The 10,000-nt window shown below is 44.2% G+C and overlaps 2 protein-coding genes across 2 annotated transcripts in view; both read left to right on the top strand.

Annotated features, from left to right (window-relative positions):
• The window catches only part of atp8b5b (ATPase phospholipid transporting 8B5b), a 15,579-nt gene extending 11,719 nt beyond the window's left edge, over window positions 1-3,860 (top strand). Inside the window, exons 23-28 of the mRNA XM_077020379.1 lie at window positions 1-19; window positions 186-269; window positions 436-681; window positions 970-1,108; window positions 1,285-1,415; window positions 3,122-3,860. The exon at window positions 1-19 is cut by the window's left edge and continues 205 nt beyond it. Coding sequence (XP_076876494.1) covers window positions 1-19; window positions 186-269; window positions 436-681; window positions 970-1,108; window positions 1,285-1,415; window positions 3,122-3,385 — 883 coding nt within the window. The 3' untranslated portion in view covers window positions 3,386-3,860. The remainder of the gene's footprint in view (window positions 20-185; window positions 270-435; window positions 682-969; window positions 1,109-1,284; window positions 1,416-3,121) is intronic.
• A 3,422-nt stretch (window positions 3,861-7,282) lies between these two features.
• Window positions 7,283-10,000, top strand: part of LOC143525909 (AP-4 complex accessory subunit RUSC2) — an 8,061-nt gene continuing 5,343 nt past the window's right edge. The window contains exons 1-3 of the mRNA XM_077020372.1: window positions 7,283-7,575; window positions 8,043-9,340; window positions 9,473-9,989. Coding sequence (XP_076876487.1) covers window positions 8,156-9,340; window positions 9,473-9,989 — 1,702 coding nt within the window. The 5' untranslated portion in view covers window positions 7,283-7,575; window positions 8,043-8,155. The remainder of the gene's footprint in view (window positions 7,576-8,042; window positions 9,341-9,472; window positions 9,990-10,000) is intronic.

The following is a 10,000-nucleotide window of genomic DNA, read 5'->3' as shown; positions in this document are numbered from 1 at the left end:
CTGCGGCTTCTCCGCCCAGGTGAGGTCACTGCATGGTCCGGATGAGGTTACTTTAGGTTAGGTGAAACTTTATGGTGGGATGAGGAAGAGATGCGGGATGCTTGGGTGGGTGGTACCAGTTTGGTGTGTTATGTTGATAGTTCAGGTACTGGTTAGACTCATGTGGTCTTGTCTCTCTGGGCCAGACGGTGTATGATGAATGGTACATCACCCTCTATAACCTGGTGTACACGGCACTGCCCGTCATTGGCCTGAGTCTCTTCGATCAGGTCAGTGCCCCCCAATCTTTCCGTGTGGACTTATCACTCATCATGCATGCAGCTAGAAATCATTGTTTGTTTGTGTGTGTGTGTGTGTGTGTGTGTGTGTGTGTGTGTGTGTGTGTGTGTGCGTGTGTGTGTGCGCGTGTGTGTGTGCGTGTGTGTCACTGTCCAGGATGTGGATGACCGTTGGAGTCTCCGTTACCCCCAGCTGTATGGCCCAGGCCAGCAAAACCTGTACTTCAGTAAGATGGCCTTTGTCAGGATCCTTCTACACAGCTGCTACAGTTCACTCATCCTCTTCTTCATCCCGTACGCCGCCATGCAGGACACTGTGCGGGACGACGGCAAGGACATCGCTGACTACCAGTCCTTTGCTCTGCTTGCCCAGACCTGCCTGCTCATCGCCGTTAGCGTGCAGGTAGGAGACCACAGCAAGCACCACACATAGCACTGGCCACACCCTCAGTGATGACACCATCAGAGAACATCTACAGACTACACTGACCATAATGCTGTGTGAGTGTCACCTCAGCCACTATTAGTGTGTGTGTGTGTGTGTGTGTGTGTGTGTGTGTGTGTGTGTGTGTGTGTGTGTCCAAATTCTCTAGCCTCACTTCTAATCCTTGTAAACCCTCCAGAAGAGTAAGACACACACAATACACACACACACGCACAATTTCACACAAATGTTGTTTGGCTTTTGAAGCTTGGCTTGGATACGTCTTACTGGACGGCAGTGAACCAGTTCTTCCTGTGGGGGAGCCTGTCTGCGTACTTTGCAGTCACCTTCACCATGTACAGTAATGGCATGTTCCTCATCTTCACCTCCTCCTTCCCCTTTATCGGTGAGCTCTGTCTCTTTTTGCACCTCTCTCACCATCTGTCCCCTCCTCCCCTACACATCACTCACTAAATGGGCATGTTCACCTGCATGTGGATGTTTGTATTTTTAAGCCCCAAAAATGAATGTGTGTGTGTGTGTGTGTGTGTGTGTGTGTGTGTGTGTGTGTGTGTGTGTTAGGTACTGCAAGGAATTCTCTGAGCCAGCCAAACGTGTGGCTGACAATCTTCCTCACCACCGTGCTATGTGTGTTGCCTGTGGTCGCATTCCGATTCCTGCTCATCCAGCTCTGCCCAACCATCAACAACAAGGTGCAAGATCTGACCAATCACAGCTGACCTGTTTTGTTCTGTGCTGTGTACAAAGACTGGATTAAAGAGACAACATATGCACACACACAGAGATTGACAGAAAGTGAGGGAGAGACAGCAAGAAAGACGGAGAGGAAACAGTGTTGGAAGGATTCACACTTCACTTCAGACTGGAATGAACACAATATGTCCTTCTTTCCCCCTTCCAATATGAGTGTTTGAGCATGTGACATCCTCTGTGTGTGTGTGTGTGTGTGTGTGTGTGTGTGTGTGTGTGTGTGTGTGTGTGTGTGTGTGTGTGTGTGTGCAATTACCCCCTGGGAACAGTAAAGTGTTTCTGATTCTGAAGAGAGAGAGAAAGAGAACAAGTTGTAACATTCTGTGTTTAGTGTGTGGGTGGGGCAGAGCAATGAACATCACATTGGGTGAGTGGGTGAGTGAGAGAGGACTAGTATCATTTGTGTGAGGGAGAGACACAGAGAGAAATGCGACATACTGTTTGTGTGTGTGTGTGTGTGTGTGAGCACGCATATATATAAGAGATTAACTGCATCATGACCTGCACTCACTGACAAATAAGGATTCTGTTTTTAGCTTTTTAATTTCATCCACACTCCTCCTCCATGTTCTTTTATGTTGTTTTCTTCTCATTTATTTCATTCCTCTCTCTTCTCTTCTATTACCTCCCTATTTCTCTCTTCTCCCCATGTGTCCTCAATCCTTACATCCACCCCTCTCCTCTATCTCCTCCTCTTTCCTCCCCTACCTCCATCTCCACCCTCTCCTCCATCTCCTCCTCCCCTCTCCCTACCTCCATCTCCACCCTCTCCTCCATCTCCTCCTCCCCTCTCCCTACCTCCATCACCACCCTCTCCTCCATCTCCTCCTCCCCTCTCCCTACCTCCATCATCACCCTCTCCTCCATTTCCTCCTCCCTCCTCCCCTATGTTCATCTCCACCCTCTCCTCCATCTCCTCCTCCCCTCTCCCTACCTCCATCACCACCCTCTCCTCCATCTCCTCCTCCCCTCTCCCTACCTCCATCACCACCCTCTCCTCCATCTCCTCCTCCCCTCTCCCTACCTCCATCATCACCCTCTCCTCCATCTCCTTCTCCCTCCTCCCCTACCTCCATCACCACCCTCTCCTCCATCTCCTCCTCCCTCCTCCCCTACCTCCATCACCACCCTCTCCTCCATCTCCTCCTCCCTCCTCCCCTACGTTCATCTCCACCCTCTCCTCCATCTCCTCCTCCCCTCTCCGATAACTCCATCTCCACCCTCTCCTCTATCTCCTCCACCCTCCTCCCCTGTTCATCTCCACCCTCTCCTCCATCTCCTCCTCCCTCCTCCCCTACGTTCATCTCCACCCTCTCCTCCATCTCCACCCTCTCCTCCATCTCCTCCACCCTCCTCTCCTACGTTCATCTCCACCCTCTCCTCCATCTCCTCCTCCCTCCTCCCCTACGTTCATCTCCACCCTCTCCTCCATCTCCTCCTCCCTTCTCCCCTACGTTCATCTCCACCCTCTCCTCCATCTCCACCCTCTCCTCCATCTCCTCCACCCTCCTCCCCTACGTTCATCTCCACCCTCTCCTCCATCTCCTCCTCCCTCCTCCCCTACCTCCATCTCCACCCTCTCCTCCATCTCCTCCTCCCTCCTCCCCTACCTCCATCTCCACCCTCTCCTCCCCTGTCCTCTCATCAGGTGCGCTACAAAGTGAGGCAGGCAAAAGCAGTGCTTCCTCCTATTCCTCGTCGGTTCCCACGACGACGCATCAGCACCCGTCGCTCTGGTTACGCCTTCTCGCATGCTCGTGGCTATGGTGACCTGGTAACATCAGGACGCTTCCTGCGCAGGCCTGTTAAGAGCAGGCCAACACTCTTCCCTTTGGCAGAGTCACCTGTAGCCGAAAGCTCACCACAGATCTACCGCAGCATTGATGTTGCACAGAGCTCTGTACGAGCCTGACACCAGGGGGTGCTATTGGGGAATAGCAACATTTCTGTATGGTCTTTTTTAGGGTCATTTTCTCCCTAGAAACCCATAGCATTGTAAACATTCAGATTCAGTTTTGCATCCTTTGTGTCATTGCGTCATTGGCTGGTTCTGACTTTAATGACAGCTGAAGCTCCAGAAAATTTTATGACTGTTAAAGGGTGTGTCTGTGTGTGTGTGTGTGTATGTGTGTGTGTGTGTGTGTGTGTGTGTGTGTGTGTGTGTGTGTGTCTGTGTGTGTGTGTGTGTGTATGTGTGTGTGTGTGTGTGTGTGTGTGTATGTGTGTGTGTGTGTATATATATAACTTATATATATATATATATATATATATATATATATAACCTTTAAAAGTCATAAAATTTTCTGGATTACAAATGACATGTTGATATCTTAGGGCACCTATAGAAAGGGACCTGTGAGGGTAGCCACAGAGAGGTCAACGATGACTTTGAATGAGCCCCTGATTAAAAAAACGATATATATATATATATATATATATATATATATATATATATATATATATATATATATATATATATATATATATATGTGTGTGTGTGTGTGTGTGTGTGTGTGTGTGTGTGTGTGTGTGTGTGTGTGTGTGTGTGTGTAGTTATAACAGGCAGACATATAAAGCACTCTGTATGCATACGGGCTGAATAGCGGAATACTGAAGGGAAGGAAAACATTTCATCTGGAGATTGATAGAAAGCTTCATAATGACCTACTAAATTGCTGCATGTGGTTAGGGTTCAGATGATGTCAAAATCTCAAAAGCCTCATATTGCCCATTTCCTCAACAGACACTGTCCCCCATCATGTGGTGGGGATTCAGTAGCTCGGTGTGCACTGGGCATCTTGCTAAAATTCAAAGACAGATGGATGGTTGAGAATACAGTGAGATACATGGACACCATGCTTCTGTTAGGGGAGAAAATGGGTAGAAAAAAATTACCTTTTTACAAGACAATGATCCCAAGCACATGGCCAAAGCAACACAGAAACTGCTGAACAACAAAAATGTTAATTATCTTTTAGCCAAATCAGAGTCCACACCTCAGTCCAATTGAGAATCTGTGGCGCTGACTGAAAAGACGAATTGCACAAGACGAATTGAACCTACATGAAAGATCTGAAGAATCTTCCAAGAACAATGGCTGTCACTCCCAAACAGTTTCCAGGTCTGGTCTAAACTGACAGAGTTAATGTTAATGTGGATCTACCACATATTAATATAAAAGGACAGAATTTTTTTGCAAGCTTTGCTAATAAATAAAGAATTTTGACTTTTTTGGAATAAAAATAATGACTGAAATGATATGTGTAAATGTAATTTGTAACCCAGATGATTATTGTGAATTTAGAATCCAAAATCCAGTCCAAGATATTAACATCTCAGGTAGTTTGTTTATGTCACAGTTCATAAGTATCCACAGCTTTGTACTTTTCAGCTTCCCCCTCTCCCTTTACATCTGATTTATTTGGCAGACACTATTATCCAGAGCAACTTAATGTTTCAATCATGTTACAGAGGTTGGTAAATGCAGTATTAAGAGTATTTGTTGTAGCATTTGCCCAGATAGGGACTGAACCATAGTCCCCCACAGGTAGAGGTAGTGTTGTTACCTACAATGCTACAAGTGGCCAGTCAGTAACATGACCTGTTCAATTAGATACCAGTGATTATAAAATTCAGGACATGAAATTGGCTTTGAAGTCCAGAGTGGAAGATACTTTGATATGGATGTCAACCAAGTTTAATGAAAAATTTTTTATAAAACTGTTACCTAGTTAAAAAAACATTAAATGTACTGTCATGCTCTACTGGTCTACTAGAACGCTTGCAGTTCGAAGTGATTTTTCTCTCCATATCATTTTTCAGTAATTGAAAATTATTTTGCTGGAGTTCCTATGTGCCTTTATATGGGTTTATTTTGTTAAATATACAATAATTTATATGTAGCGAGGCTGTGAATTAAAGCTGTGAATTTAATTTAGAAAGAGATTTAAACGGTAACATGACTGCAGCGTGTCAAATGTAAAAGCCCCTATAAGCAGGTAAGACTACGTGTCAGAAGTGTTGTGTCTTTAATGTTGATTTTATTAATGGCTTGCAGAACTTCAATAAAGAGATTGTCATGGTCTTTTTAAAAGGTGGAGTTGGAAGGGTGGCTGGGACAATGGCTGTGATTTTCTGTATTTTGTTACACTTGAGATTTGATGTCATTGCGCATGTCAAACTCCCACACTGTGAAGTTTTGTGTGTCAGTCTGATACACACAAGCCCACTCAAACCACTCTAGCAATCAAATCCTTTGCACCTTGATTGAGTTACATTAGAGCAGTGAAGCCGTGCTGAGCTGTGGCCATGCAGGATTTCAGATTAACACTAACCACTGTCAGTCCTGTCAGTAGAGATTACTTCATGCTTTCTGAATGTGTTCACACGTCCTAGGCACACTGGTGCCTTTCGTTTAGTTTTGATCATTTAAGGAAGTTTGTGGTTGTTTTTCATATGATGTTCTGACGTTTTGTACATGAATCAAAGTCTCAATAAATTATAAGCTTGCAAGATTTTCACATCAATTGTTTTTGCATTGTGTTGTTTCTCACACTTCATTTCCTAGTTCAAGCTGTGGTGGGGTGTATTGTTATCTGAATGATCTCAAACAACAAGGGTTGTTGGCCAAAGAGGCTAGATGAATGGGACGACTTCAGTGAAGAGGCCAGATGAATGAGACAATTCCAGTGAAGAGGCCAGATGAATGAGACAATTCCAGTGAAGAGGCCAGATGAATGAGACAATTCCAGTGAAGAGGCCAGATGAATGAGACGACTCCAGTGAAGAGGCCAAATGAATGAGACGACTCCAGTGAAGAGGCCAAATGAATGGGATGATTCCAGTGAAGAGGCCAGATGAATGAGACGACTCCAGTGAAGAGGCCAAATGAATGGGATGATTCCAGTGAAGAGGCCACTGGACCGCTTAAGGTCTGACGTGAATGAATAAATGCTGCTTTTCTAACACTAGGATGGAAAAGGTTAATGGGGTACAAAGATGTCCTTTGTAATTCCTGAAAAAAAAAATCCATGTTAGAGCGTTCAGTAATTTTCTTTTGTCATTCAGTGGTCTTATAAATGTCCTGTTCATTGAATTGCCTTTTTGTTATTTTCCAAAGCATTCACCAGTGTTTCAATTACCTCATTACTGTGCCTGAATGGGAATTGTACTTGAGCAATTCAGTTCCAAGCAATATTACCAACATTACCACAAAACATTCAGTGGGAAAATATCCACTGATTTTCCAACAGGTAAAGAAAAAAGCAAAAACATTAAACTATATATTGAACCCTGTAATATTTGTTTGATTAAATACTTGATTAAACACTTGTAATATTTGTTTGACTAAACACTATCTTTTTCACATAGGCTATAGAAACTCCTGAGTCTACCAAACCCAGTAGGTAGTTATTGTGTCTTCCACAGCATTCAAAAAAATTGAAGCTGTTTACTACTGTTAAAGCTGTTTTCCATGTACATGTAAATTTTCCTGTGAAAATTTCTGGCAGTTTTGAATGCCTGCAAATACATCAAAAAAGATTTGGTATTGGAATTCTTAAAGACAGAAATAGTCAGGCATTAATATCTAGTCTTAGATAGCAATAATTAATATGTCAAGGTAAATCTGTTAAGAACTAGATTCTTGTTTTTTCCTCTTCTGTTCAGAATCCACACTCACTGACTGTGAGCACACAGATGACGTCTGTCTCCTACCAGGGCATGGAGCAGAACACCGCAGTGTTTTGTCAGAAGCAATCAGAGTTTGTTCTCTGAAGTCCTGTGGTCTGGCCTGTGTGTGAGTCAGCATGCAGCGGCTCCTCCCAGCTGGAAACAGAAGAAGCTCCGCCTTCCCCACATGCTGCACCACTGAGCATGCTCAGAGGGATTGCTGATGCTGTTGCCATAGGATTATCCAGGGCTCAAAACCGCTGGACCGGGAAAGACGGAGAGGGTGGGAGGAAAAGAAAGAGACCTGACAGAGACAGGAAGGAGAAAGAGTGAGAAGAGAAACAAAAACAAAAACAAAGGAATTGTGACTGAGCCCAAGGAACTTTTTTTTGTTTGCTGTTCAGTCTTTGCTTATTTAATGTTTCTTCTCTGGTAAGTGCATATTTCTATATGAAGGAATGCTACTGGTTAATGCAGTTGAATGCGAGTGCAAATCGCAGTGAAAGAGAGATCATGGGCAGTGTTTGTGAACAGTCTGAATCACTGAGAGTATGCGTTGTAGGCTGTATGGATGTGGTTTACATGGGTGACTTTTGAGGTAACATCACCTTTTTAATGGTTTGACCTTGGTGAGCTATTTTTATGTCATTTGAACTAATAGAGTTTAAAGTCTAATAAAGTTATTTTATCTTAAACAGCAGTAATGAATAAATTATAAAGTCAGTTTTCACCATCAAACATTAAAAATACTTACAATTAAGTGTTTTGTTTCTTATGCATTTATTGAAATGTCCTAATGTGACCTTAAAAAAACAAATTTCTATAAAATGAACAGTAGTAAAGAATTAATACAGAGTACTAATGCAGGTGACATATTGAATGTTCCTCTCATTTATCAGGTCTGTTTTAATGACCAATGAGGAACATCATGTAATTGTGGGAAGTAACTGCTAAGCCATTCAGTCTCAACACTTGGCTTTGTTCCTTTTCTGGGTAAATTGATACCTGAAAAATGGAAGCTTCTGCTAAGCTGGCAAAGGAGACCCTGGCTGTCCAGCAGCTCCACCTGGCTCATGGACAGTCTGGAAACCTGTACAGCTCTGTCCAGAGGCTTGGAAGCCCCTTGTCTCTCAGCCTGACCCCTAGTATTGTGCTGCCTGATGCAGACTGCAATTACCAGAGTCACAGTAGAAAGTCCAACTCCAGGGATGAGTCAGAAATCACACATCAGACCATTGAAAACCCCAGAAGATACAAGTCCCCCGCAACCTACCAGTTAAACCCCTTCCAAACCAGGGACACCCGACAAAAAGTCTTCATCCCTGAACCAGAAAGGAATAATAATGATGATGACTTGGTTAGAGACAACCTGCACAATTACTGTGAAGCCTCTCTTTTTGAACTGCACAGAAACTCAAACATCACCCAGAATAGAGCCTTGGGGGATGCCACAGAGTCCTGGCCTCCTTACAGAACCCAGTGCAGTGCCAGTAGTGCAGTTTGCAACCACAAGGTTGAGATGATGCATGAAGAGCATGACCCAATCAACAGGCTGTCAGACACACTTCAGCACAATAGGAATGCCAAAAGCACTCAAACATTAATGGATTATGAGGAGCAGAAATATGAGGATGAAGAGAGCTATAACGAAGAAATTACTAAAACCACAGAGTCTCACGAGTCTTGTACTCAAAACCGGACAGATTGTGTCAGCAACTCTTTGTGCAATAGCTCTGATGGAGTGCTTATTAACTTCACTGCTATTTACAGCACAGCCAATGCAGTACTTTCTATGCCAGATGATCTTAAGCGTCCTGCCAAGCAGACCCATTGGTCAGAGTCCAGGATGGCCCAGGATGATGATGTCAAGACTATTCTCTCCCGGTCCCCTTGTGGACTGGATACAAACTGTAACATCTACCCATTAGACTGTGAGCCTTTGTCTCTTGAGATTCCTGATTGCACTGCCAGGCTACAAAGCCAAGACCATCTGATAACATCTGCCCCAAACTATTACACACTGGTGACTGGTGACCTCTCATCCTTATCGTCTCCGAGTCCAGTATGGTCATCGATGAATCGTTGCTCCGATGTTCACAGCCATGGAAGGTTGACCCCACCAGCAGAATATTACCTTTTTAAACAGCCAGACAAAGAGAAAGGTCAGGTGCCTGAGATCATCAAAAAGGACCTCCAGGTACTGTAACGTCAGTGTAGCATCGATGCTAATGATAATGATTGCATTGTAGTTATTGAGCTGTATTCTTTCAAAGTTCAGTTATGAAAATTGTTGCTGTTATGACACCATTCTGAGATTCTTCCTTCCCAGGTTGATGTGGATACTGAGCTGAAAACGGGCCTAAGAGTCATAAAGAACTTGTCTAAGGAAGAAAGAGAAAACAAATCACACAACAAGGCACACCCCCCATATCTGAAATGTCCCAAACTTAATTACCACAGACGCACTGGTACTCAGCCTCAAAGCAGAGTCGAGGTTAAAGGGCACCAGAACTTAGCCGATCGAGAAGCCCAGCTACATGTGCCAAGCCATCCAGAACAAACAGATGTAAACCTGTCCTCGTGTGAGCCAAGGTCTCCAAGCCAGACAGACACAGACCTGTCCTCACATGACTCAAATCAACAGGTCACCTCATTTGTGAAGCTTGCTCACTGCAGGAAGAGTGATGGCGTGTCACCTGTAGTAAAGAACAGTGCCAACACTAAGAGTACTTCTCCCACTGAGATGAAGGTTCAGCTGGGACCAAATGTAACTGTAATCACAAACCAGACTGCTAAGATTTCACCAAACTCTGGATCCTCTGGCATCTGTGAGACTCCATTCAAGGGTGAGCCAACC

Source organism: Brachyhypopomus gauderio, chromosome 10, assembly GCF_052324685.1.
Source record: "Brachyhypopomus gauderio isolate BG-103 chromosome 10, BGAUD_0.2, whole genome shotgun sequence".
Classification (NCBI taxonomy): domain Eukaryota; kingdom Metazoa; phylum Chordata; class Actinopteri; order Gymnotiformes; family Hypopomidae; genus Brachyhypopomus; species Brachyhypopomus gauderio.
Note: the sequence above shows the minus strand (reverse complement) of the source record. Positions and strands in the feature narration are given on the sequence as shown.